The sequence below is a fragment of the Pezoporus flaviventris genome, unplaced genomic scaffold (genome assembly GCF_033815535.1).
Source record: "Pezoporus flaviventris isolate CSIRO_AGI_PZ_B2104156 unplaced genomic scaffold, CSIRO_AGI_Pfla_v1 ptg000025l, whole genome shotgun sequence".
NCBI lineage: Eukaryota > Metazoa > Chordata > Aves > Psittaciformes > Psittacidae > Pezoporus > Pezoporus flaviventris.
In genome coordinates this window covers 32,446,829-32,458,361 of record NW_026892573.1, presented here as the reverse complement: position 1 = coordinate 32,458,361, position 11,533 = coordinate 32,446,829, and the positions used below count along the sequence as shown (strand labels likewise).

The 11,533-nt window shown below is 48.5% G+C and overlaps 1 protein-coding gene across 2 annotated transcripts in view; it reads right to left on the bottom strand.

The window, feature by feature from the left end:
• Positions 1-1,207: 1,207 nt before the first annotated feature.
• PAK1 (p21 (RAC1) activated kinase 1) overlaps positions 1,208-11,533 on the bottom strand; it is a 71,780-nt gene continuing 61,454 nt past the window's right edge. For both annotated transcript variants that reach the window (XM_061458078.1, XM_061458080.1), the window contains exons 11-15: positions 9,225-9,342; positions 8,650-8,749; positions 6,205-6,401; positions 4,688-4,825; positions 1,208-2,368 (exon numbers count right to left, since the gene is read on the bottom strand). In XM_061458078.1, the coding sequence (XP_061314062.1) occupies positions 2,282-2,368; positions 4,688-4,825; positions 6,205-6,401; positions 8,650-8,749; positions 9,225-9,342 (640 nt within the window). In that variant the 3' untranslated portion in view covers positions 1,208-2,281. The remainder of the gene's footprint in view (positions 2,369-4,687; positions 4,826-6,204; positions 6,402-8,649; positions 8,750-9,224; positions 9,343-11,533) is intronic.

Sequence of the window (11,533 nt, the reverse complement as noted above, 5' to 3'; positions counted from 1 at the left end):
CTCTGCTTTCTTCGGGGTGACTTAGCAGAGATCTTGCTGTGGAAAAACAAGCTCCTGTGTGTGCTCAGATGTAGGGTGCATCTGCATTAAGCTTCTCATCTCCATGGAATGCAGGGGATGGAGTGGGGAATGAAGTTAGAGGGAAGGCAGAGACATTAAACACATTGTGGTCCTGTGCTGTCCAAAAAGTCAACTGGCAAATCCGTTAAGAGCAGAGCTCTATGAGGTGTTAGATCAAGTGAGATCTAGCCCCTAATCCCTTTCTTCCCACGTATGCCATCTGGAGTCTTCCAGGCAAAACACAAAGGAAGTCCTTATCCAAGGGGATCATTCATGAAGAGTGGCCTTCCATTCCACAATCCCCACCTAAGCTCCAAGCAGAGCTCATCAGTAGATCAAATCCCTCCCCAGGCTGGCTGTTACTGTTTTGCCCAAGGAATTTATCCTTGGATCCAAGCTCTGCAAGGGGAAACTCTCTGGTATTACACAGAGATGAAATACAGAGGGGGACAAAGGGATGCTGCAGCTTTTGGCAATGGCCTTTAGACCGTGACCACCCTGGAGCACAAAGAACGGGAGAAGGCACCACAGAAGCAAACTCACAAAGTACCTACACCCGGCAGAACTAGTGTGAGCGCACTGGGGAGCAAATAGGAAAACACACCTGAATTAAACCCAGGTACAGGGAGGAACGGGCTGAGGCAGGAAGAGGCCTCAGCAAGCAGCAGGAGTGAGTTTCTGTGCCACACAAGTGCTTTGGAGAGAGATGAGAGGTTGCTCCAGGATCAGTTTATACTCACCCCATTAGTGACCAATGCAGCACAGAGAAAGCACCTCCCCAAAGTGATAACACAGATCCTTTTATCTATGTGTGAAGTTACACACAGATGCATAATACAGAAGATTTCTATGTGTAATGTTACTCCCTTGAGAGCCATTTGCTTTCCCAAAGGACTAGAGGAGAAGGAGTAAGAGGCAACGTTGTATGTGTAAAGTTACACATAGACACGTAATACAGAAGACTTCTCTATGGGTAAAGTTACTCCTTTGAGAGCCACTTGCTCTCCCAAAGGACTACAGGAGAAGGGGTAAGAGGCAAGGTTATACTGCTTCATCCAATGCATTCAAATACCTGGTGACGATGCGAAGAGCATCCAACAGCCCAGCCTGCTGACAGTGACCTCTCCAAACCTCCCTCAGCCCCACATTAAGAAACTCAGCAGTCATTTTATTGAAGATAAAAAAAAAAATCAGTATACAGCTGAACATGAGCCCAGTGTTTCCAACCAACCCCTCTCACAGGTCCGGGTTCCCTGGTTTGCAGACTATTGGACACCGAAGGAATCAGTAGCGTAAAGAAACCACTCTCATTTCCCCAAAAATTAATGTCTCCAAGACAGCAGCATCCATGATCAGTTTGGTTTCCGTTGGACTTGCTCTAAGAACCAAGAGTTTTCCACATCATTTTGCTGGCAAAGCTTATCTTTATCGCAGTAATTGCTCTGTTTGCTTCAGAACACAGGGCAAGGGTCCTCTAAGAAGCCTCGTAGCGCTGATAAAATAGAGCTGGCTGACAGTTCTTCCTGTGATTCACCTTCTAGGACACAGAAATGTTGTTGAGTTGAAACTAAAAGGGGAGGGAACCCCCAATCCACACAATTTGGCAGAAAGATCATCCATGAATTAGATACTCCAATGGCTGCAGGAAGCACACAGAGGCTTTTCCATCCTCCCTCTAAGGATCCAGCGGTGCCGAAGGAGGGATGCGCATTCACATCCTCATTCCCCCTTTGGTTGTTGCACTCTTCACATCGCTGCTGCTTCCTTCCTTCTCTCCTCCAGTCCTCCAAAGCAGCCTCAGCGGGGTAACAGCAGCTTGGCAGAAGCAGGCAAAGTCCAGGCAGCAAAAGATATCCTTTATTACAATAAGCATGGTCTAAGGCTCCACATGATTCTTACAAATAAACCCAGTAAGAACTATGGAAGCAAACTGGCTTCGCTACATGTAGGTCAGGATCAGACGTTCTCAGATCTTCTCAACCATACAAAATACTCTTCCCCTCTCCCATCACACGGATGGGAAGGCAGTTCACTCTTTAAGATGTCCCTGTTGGGTGCCCTTCCACATTCAGTGACAATAGCACTGGCACCCTTGAGGGCAGATCAGTTTTAAGAAGCCCCCTGTGAAGAAGGAGCAGAAAGGGAGAGGGAGCAGTAATCCAGACTCTGAAATGAGCATCTCAAAGTCGTTGACACGACGACTTGTGTTGAGTCCATCACTTTAATGGTTGTTCTTGGCTGCCTCTTTAGCTGCAATAATCAGAGGAGTGAGGCTAGAGAGAGGCTTGGCAAGTTTCAGGAACTGGTGCTAGGAGAAAGGATAAAGAGAAAGGGTTAAATGTGACCCAGAAGTCCTGTGGCTATTCAAAATATTGGCACTTAGACCCAGGTGAGTTGAGCAGCTTACTCTGACCTCTGGACAGGAGAAACCAAAAGGTTTTGGTACCACCACAAACTTCTGGGGCTTGCCTGAAGTGATGGCCAGGTTTGCACCCAACACAAGGTAAATTCTCTGGTGTTTGTACATGTTCAAAACCAACCAGAACTCAGTGAATTCCCCTGGGGAATTATAAAGTCTTGCAATAATCTATCTTCCTCAGTGATGGTTTAGTGGTGGTCTTGGTAGTCCTGGGGTAAATGTTGGACTTGATGATCCCACAGGTCTTTTCCAACCTAGCTGATTCTATGATTCAGGTTTTAAGATTCTATAGTGAAAGACAGTGTAGAACAAAGGTGTGCTAAAAAAAACCCTGCTGGTTCCAAACACAAGGCACAGGGCTCCCTGCAGGAATCACCTCTCATTCCTCTCTTCCTCGTTATCGCAGGTCTGGTAAAAGCATTGCCTTAGTCTTTTATAGATATTAGAACTCCAGACTGGTTTGTGTTGGAAGGGACCTTAAAGCTCCTCCAGCTCCAACCCCTGCCACAGGCAGGGACCCCTTCCACTAGAGCAGCTTGCTCCAAGCCCCTGTGTCCAACCTGCCCTTGAACACTGCCAGGGATGGGGCAGCCACAGCTTCTCTGGGCACCCTGTGCCAGCGCCTCAGCACCCTCATAGGAAAGAGCTTCTTCCTTATCTCCAACCTAAATCTCCCCTGTTTCAGTCTGAACCCATTGCCCCTCGTCCTATCGCTACCATCCCTGCACTGTGCAAAGCAGCTGGAATTTCGGAGAGCAGCACAGAACCCATTCAGTCTCCTACACAAGGTGCTCTGTTAAGTAAAACAATATTGATCATCACAACACCTCTCAGATGACAGCGAGCCCATGTAGGGCAAGCCCACCAACTGTGGTGAGAACAAAAAGCAACTCTATCCCACAGGACTTCTGAGCATCAAGAGGGAACAACCACCCCAGGCAACATGCTTCAAAGATGGAGGGGAAAAAAACCATCAGAGACTACAAAGTAGTTCAAACTGGGCTGAAATGTTCCAAGGAACAGAACGTTACCACTCCCTGGTATTTTGGGGCTGGAAAGTCCAGTAGAAAAAGCCATCTTTCAACTACTGCCATTCTGACCATGATTAATTCTTCATTACAGCCTCAGAAGGGAGCAACACACCCAAAACTGGGTGCACCAAAGCAGCTGAAAGGAAGGAAAACAAAAATGGGAACTGTCTCACAGCTGAGGTCTGGGTGCCCCCGATCCCAGCTTCATTTTACAAAGAGCTGCATTTTCCACCCCCAGAGCAAATTTTGACAGAAGGAACGCATGAACCACTCCTCACATCCGTGTCAGCAGGAAGCCTGGCAGCCTGGCCCTCCTCTTTCACCAGGAGGCCAGACTAAAGACCCCAGGTTTTCAGTGAAGTAACTGATGATGGGATGATGGGACACTGGCACAGGGTGCCCAGAGAAGCTGTGGCTGCCCCATCCCTGGCAGTGTTCAAGGCCAGGTTGGACACAGGGGCTTGGAGCAAGCTGCTCTAGTGGAAGGGGTCCCTGCCCGTGGCAGGGGGTTGGAACTGGATGAGCTTTAGGTCCTTTCCAGCCCAAACCATTCTGTGGTTAAGCTACATCACAAACTTCATTCCACCACCTCTTTATGGAGTAGTGTCTGGCAAAACGTGGTATCACCAAACTGCCCCAGGTAATGCAAGCTGTGAATAATCCAAAGAGCTTCATGATCCCTCCACCAGGAGGGAGACAAGCAAAGCAACCGATAGCTTGAAGCCCTCCTGCTGTCCAAATCAGAACAGCACATCAAGATCATGACAACACATACACATGTCATGGCCAGATGTATGAAGAAGCCACAGGATTTAAGGGGCTCAGCATCTGGCAGGCCCAGGGCACAGCTATTACTGCACATTGATTACAGAACACGCTGCACAGCTGCCACTAGTAGCAAGCACAGCATAGAAAGGGAGTAGTTTGCTAACACTTCATTAGAGATCTAGGTTTGAGGTTGGGTTTTGCTGGTCTTTTTTCTAGTAGGTTTCCTTACCTCTGCTGATGCAGTATTTCACACCCCAAACAAGATCTTGCTGTAAGCCTGGCCTCACTCAGCTGTCCCTGCCCATGCCACGAGGTTGGAACTGGATGGTTTTAAGGTCCTTTCCAACCCAAACCATTCTATGAGTCTGTGGTTGCAGGATTACAGTGATTCCTGTTCCCCATCACCTACCTGCAGCAGCTCTTTGGCAGAACCTCTCTTTTCCACATCCATTTCAAGACAACGGTTTAAGAAGTCTCTGAAGATGGGGGAAAGCTTCTCTGGGTTCTGCAGTTCCGGAGTCCCATTAGTGGCAATGAGATACAGGGCCTAAAGCAAAAACAAGCACCAAAGAAACAGGAGGTTATGAAGGTCAAATTCCATCTCTGGATTACAGAGACACCCATTTCTCCTCTGTCTCTGTTCAATGGAGAGGAAGAAAATCCCACCTTATCAGGGTGACTAATCAATGCTTCAGTTTCAGCAAACAGAATAGCTGCCAGCCCTGTTTTAACATGGATGGGATCCAATCCTTTATTGTTTCACCCTCCTAATCTGGGTTTGGATCCTGCAGTCCTCTCAAGGGATTAGGAGGACAAAACCAACATTCCAGACTGTGTTTATAGAGGGAAGTTAACTGGCATGACTCTAGCAGTGCTAGACTCCTGCAATAACTATATCCTCATGGGAAAGTACCCCTGAATAAATAGGGTTATTTTCCTCTCAGTACTTTGCCCTAGTGCACCAGGCCTAAAACTTCACCATGAGGAAGATGCAGTTGGTTCCTCACAATAGGCAGATCCTCAAGCAGCTTTGAACATCCTCCAGAAACAAGTAGCTTTGCTACTGTCTGGGGCTGTAGGATCGACACACACACCCCCTCTGAGAATGAAGGGACTCGGAATTCCATCCAGTCCTGCATTTCATGCAAGAAAATTCCTGGATGGATTTTCAAAAGGAACGGAAATCAGCCCCTTTGAGCACATCACTCAGCACATCCCATGGGAGCAGGTTGATAGCCTGGGAATTGGCACGAGTTAAACGAGGCCAAAGCCCTGTTACACAGCCACCTTCCCTTAACTCAACACCCAGTTCCTTTCGCTCTTTGCTGCTGCTCTTCTCTCCCCAAAATCAGTTCCAGAGCAAGAGATGGAGACAAAAGTTAAACAGAATCTCTCTAGATCCTGTGTAGCTGAGGGAGAAGCCATAAACCTGGCTTGTGTTAAGAGCAGTTACACCCCTACAAACTGACAGCATCACCCCTTTCATTACAAACTAAACAAGGGAATGATATCAGGAGGCTTAAGCCCTGCCAAAGGTGTATTAATCTTGTCGCTTTATTTGGGACATGCAAGGAGGAACAATCAGCAGGAAGAAAAAGCTCCATTTATAGAACAGTAATGTCATATTCCTGAACTTAAGGACAACTCTTCCCTACTGAATGCACAAGGATTCAAGAAGTCAGCTGCTTTGGTGCCATCAGGTTCTCTTTCTGCCTCTATCAGCATCTCCAAAAAGTGGAAGATGATGAGTGTGCATGACCTAACTCACCAGAGCTGACCAGAGGGTCTGCACAGGAAGAACCCACACCTCTGCTTCAGAGCAAACTATAACTAGAAGTACTCCATCTTTTCACTATGGCACGTAAGGAGATAGGGGGCTGGAGGAGTCACTTAGCAAAGACCTGAGGACAACAGATACTCGCTTACTCTTAAGGGGTTCTCATTGAGGTAGGGGGGCTCTCCTTCGATCATCTCGATGGCCATTATCCCCAGCGACCAGATATCCACTTTGGGGCCATAGGCTTTCCGTGTCACCACTTCAGGTGCCATCCAGTACGGGGTCCCCACCATGGTGCTGCGTTTGCTCTGCTCAGGAGTGATCTGGGCACAGAACCCAAAGTCAGCTGGAAAATAAAGGGGGGGGGGGGGGGAAAGAAAGAGACACAGAAATCAGCAAGTTTCTCCAAAACAATGCTTACAGATGCTAGAGCTGTGGTTACCCTGCTGCAACTGTGCAAGGAGGGGTGGTTTTGTGCAGGGCCTGGAGCCCAAGTGTGATGGGGAAGGGCTGAGGGACCTGGGGGGTTCAGTGTGGAGAAGAGCAGGCTCAGGGGGGACCTGATGGCTGCCTACAAGTGCCTGAGAGGAGGATGGAGCCAGGAGGGGCTGGGCTCTGCTCCCAAGGAACAAGGGATGGGACAAGAGGAAACGGCCTCAAGCTGCACCAGGGCAGGTTTAGATGGAGCTGAGGAACAATTCCTGCCCCAGAGGGTGCTCAGGCATTGGAACAGGCTGCCCAGGGCAGGGCTGCAGTCACCGGCCCTGCAAGTGTTCACACCCTGTGGAGACGAGGCCTCAGTGCCATGGGGCAGTGGTGGCCTTGGCAGTGCTGGGGAACGCTTGGACTGGATGAGCTTAAAGGGCTTTTCCAACCTTGATTCTATGATTCTAATACAGAAAATGGCATTGAGAGGTAGGGTTCTCAATCTGACCCAGCAAGGCCATGAGGATCACAGACTTGCTTATGTGGATGATGGAGATTAGTAAATAACTCTAAGATGCTGAAACCCTTGACTGTGCTTGCAGCATTATGCAGCTGTAACACACTATGTAATATATGGCTTAAAGACTGTTTCTGGGTGTGTTAAAAAAGAAATGAATGTACAGTCTGACCTAGATACATCCCCCAACCCACATGCTGCATTGCCTGGTGGTATTTGTTGATGGTTGCCCAGAGAAGCTGTGGCTGCCCCATCCCTGGCAGTGTTCAAGGCCAGGTTGGATACAGGGGCTTGGAGCAAGCTGCTCTAGTGGAAGGGGTCCCTGCCCGTCGCAGGAGGTTGGAACTGGATGAGCTTTAAGGTCCCTTCTAACACAAACCATCCTATGGTTCTGTGATATTGCAGTCCCAGAGACAGCACTTCCCCAGTAGATGCATCATCCCTCAAACAGGATTTGCTTTACAGAGCAAACAGCATCCAAACTAAATTTAAAGTACCTAAATTTATACTGATTTTTAACTTGAATAGACAGAAAGATGAGGAGCCCTCACACAGAGATTGCTGGGTCCTGTCTCCTACTTGTATTTGACTTACCAAGAGAAAACTCCTTCTGTTCCTGCGAGCCCAGCAGACTGCACCCAGCGAGAGGCACTGCCCATCCTGACCCCCTGTGGCACCACGGCTCTAATTTTAGGCAGGATGATGGAAATTATCCCGATCCCTCACTGAGGTTTCATCAAGGGTAACAACCAGGGAAGGTACATATGGTTCATGACGAGAGGAAATGGCCAGAGCCAATAAGCAGCTCAGGTCCAGAAGGTTACTGCATCGTATCCACAGGGACTTAGCTCTCTAAACCACAGCCCAGTACCTGCAGAGTGTGCTCAAAGAAGTTGTTCCATAAGAACAGAGCACTTTGGCCCTGATTCATTGCTAACACTCCAGAGATGTGACTGTTCCAAAGTACAGCTTTAGTCCAAAAAGCAATTATGTGCAAAAAAAAATCCCCCACCTTCTTACTCAGCATATCTGCACTGTGTGAATTTTGAGTCATATCTGCTGTCAGTGCTGACAAAAATAGATGTATTTATGCCTGTTGGGTGCCAGCCAACAGAAGTGAGAGCAGGAGAAAAGGAGCACAGTTCTGTTAAAGCTAGAGGTGGAAGATAATCATTCACTGCTTTCCAGCCTTATCTCTGCATGGGCAAGGATAAGAACAACAGCCACCTTAGCACCCGAGGGGCAGAAAGGGTCTCAAGGCCTTCATGAGTGGTGCTAACACAAGGAGGAAACAATGTTTAGAGGTCAGTCTGGGTTGGAGTTGGCAGATGAAGTGTTTTCTAGTTACACAGTTTTCAATCCACTCCTTTTCTAGACTGGAGTAGCATTAAAATACAGTTATCTTAGCCCACAAAAACCAGATGAACAAACCCCACATCTCACTTGGAGTCTGGTATCCATTCTCAAGGATTCATGATTGCCCATCTCCCTTAAAGCCAGCGCCACAAAATCCCTACAGGAGCATCTCCACAGCCTCTTCACCACCACATCAAGCATCTCCAACACCCATCTCCCTAACAGGCCTGTCTCAGAGCAGATAAGAGACTTGGGTTGACAACTCAAGTCATCACCAGCGATGGTCCCCACATACTTAGTTTGACAGAGCCGTCCATTCCCAGCAGGATGTTGTCACTCTTGATGTCTCTGTGAATAACTTGGTTTGAATGGAGGAATTCCAGAGCTTGGAGACACTGGAAAAAACCCAAAATTAAACATAAAAGAATGGAGATATTCTGACTGTGCATGAAATCATTCACCAGTCGCAATTAGCCAACTCACGGTCTAAGAACGTGCATTTTGAGGAGCAAGGGCATGGTGTCTTAGAGACTTTCATATCCTCAGTGTGTGCGAGGCTACAGAGAGATATCCCACTGGAATTAGGAGGACGAGTTAGTCCCAGAAGTCCTGAAGAGCAGGCATAAGAGAACCCAAGGATTCCAAGCCCATTTTGCATTCTAGTCCTCCCTCTATGGTGAAATGTATTAGGACTGTATGCTGCAAGCTCCCGGATGAAACCCATCCTCTGAGCTATTGCAGGAGCTATTGCAATGACTGTTGCATTACAGGAGCTGAAGACAGCTATTCCCTTGGAGGCAGTGACAGCTCATGGAAGGCCCATGTCCCTTTCCCAGTTGTGGCTCCTTCCAAGCACAAGTGCTGCTTTACCTCTCGGCACACGGCTGCGATCTGTCCTTCATCCATGCAGGTCTCAGTCACAACATCTGTTAGGGAGCCTCCTGCCAAGTACTCCATGACCACCCAGAGCTCTTCTCCTACAAGGTAACTGAAGAAAGAGGCAAAACCAGGTTTTAAAATCAGCAAGTGTGAGCACGCCACCATTTACCTAGCCAGAACACACTGGGTTTTAAAGCTGTCTTAGAAACACAAGAGGAATCATGAGGCTTGGGAAGTGCTTTTAACAGCACTGGGGCATCAGGTACTTGTTGTACTTTCTGTACAGGGGAGAATCTGATCAAAACCTGAACGAGCAGAGAGAAGGGTGAGTGCAGAAAGTCAATGAGAAAGGTAATGGAAGAGCAGGCTACAAGTTTCCTGGCCATAAAATTGGGCTGGAGCAGGTTTGCTATGGGGCTATGGGGACAGGCTGAGAAAGCTGGGCTGGGTCAGCCCGGAGAAGAGAAGGCTCCTGAAGGGGAGACTTGAGAGCAGCTCCAGTGCCTGAAGGGGCTCCAGGAAACCTGGAGAGGGGCTTTGAATGAGGCCAGGGAAGAACTTCTTCCTAATATCTAATCTCAGTCTCCCCTCTGACAGTTTAAAGCCATTCCCCCTCGTTCTATCCCTACAAAGCAGGCAGAAGGGGCTCCATCACTCCCACGTTCCTCCAGGCTGACTGTGCTGTTAGCAAGCTGGAATCTTTCTGCAGCCAGAAGGGATGGAGCAAGCCAAGAATCACACTGTGAACCAAAGCTGTGCCATGAGCAGCCAAAGGCACATGCCAAGACCCAGGCACCCCAATAACTGATCAAGTTGATGCAGCACGCAGGGAGGTGGAACTAACAGTGGCTCCTGCAAGCTGCTGCCAAGCAAACGTCGTTTCATGAGCCTGGGTGATGCTGTCTCAGGGATGTTTTCACTCTCCTGCTGCAGCAGAGGCCACTTTTAGTCACTGAGCTGCCCGTCACTGTTGGCGTGACTCAAACCCACCCTCTCAGCAGTGCTGCTGACACCACCAGGAAGCCCATACACCTACATGCTGCTCCCCATGCGCTGTCAGGCACAGCACGGTGCTGCACCTTGGCACCCACAGCTTCCAAATCAAGGCTGGCAGTAAAAACAAGCTGATGAAAGCCTTTGAGGAAGGAGGAGGTGGCCTACGGCTTTCTCGCCATCCGTCTGCAAGAGCAGGTAGTGTCTACTCCTGGAAGGTGTTCCTAGGCTTAGATGCCTTAGGAAGGTGTCCACCAAGCCCTTCCTATCACACACACCACTCACTCGTAGTCCTTTCTTATTGACCAACTTCATGAACTACGGTTTCAGAGGTGCAAGATCATCCTTTATAGATTTCTACACCAGCAACATGCAAACACGAGTCAGCCTGGAAAGAAATCAGTGTGCTCTGCTGTATGACTGTCATATACCTTCAGCTTTATCCCCTGACCTTCCAGCCCTAGTTGAGTTCAGGGATGGGGTGATGGTAACAGTGGCTACCACTTAAAGTAGAGGATTTGTGGGGTTTCTTGGGTTAAGGAGAGTTCAGTGAGAAGGAAGAAACCAAAAAGCAGCACTTTGCTTTGGGTGACACTGGGGATCTGCTGCCTGTGGTTGGAAGCAGGACTCTGAGGACCTTCATGCAGTAGACACTGACACCTCCACAAAGTAAATCAGCATAAACAGCTGCTTGTCTGCACAGGAAAACTGGTGTCCCACGCTTCAGAGCCAGATGCTTCTAAATTCAGCTCCTCAGTACAGCTGAATTAGGCCATGTCACTACCTTAAATGTCACAGCACACCTTCGTGCCACACTGGCTGCTTACACTGCAGCAGAAATGCTCTCTTTACCACGAGCAAGTGGGACAAGCAGGTGAGAGAATAAAGATTAGGAAACCCTGGCATAAGGACAGGAGCTGAGGCAAGGAGAAGCAAGAGAGATGGTTTATGCCAATGACTCTCTTGCATCCCTATTAAGGACTTAGAAGTGGAGACAATGTCAAGAACAGGTCCTGCAATGGTCAGTACATCCTTCCTTGTACTTCCTTCTGCAACAGCAATAGGCAGAAGCCAGTAAGCAGCATTCAAACAGCAGCTTAATTCAAACAGGCACAACAGACCAGGCAGGAGGGACCAAGCTCCCCAGCAACAGGATCCTGGCATAATAGGGGCAAGAATCCCCCCGTTCATCCTAGTTGCCACTCTGTCCAATTGCAGCACTCAAAGAACAGCTAATCCCTCTGAGAAAGATTAGGGAGAGAAAGTGGAGGACAAAAGCAGAAGCTTTTGTTGCTGGAAGTTTGAAC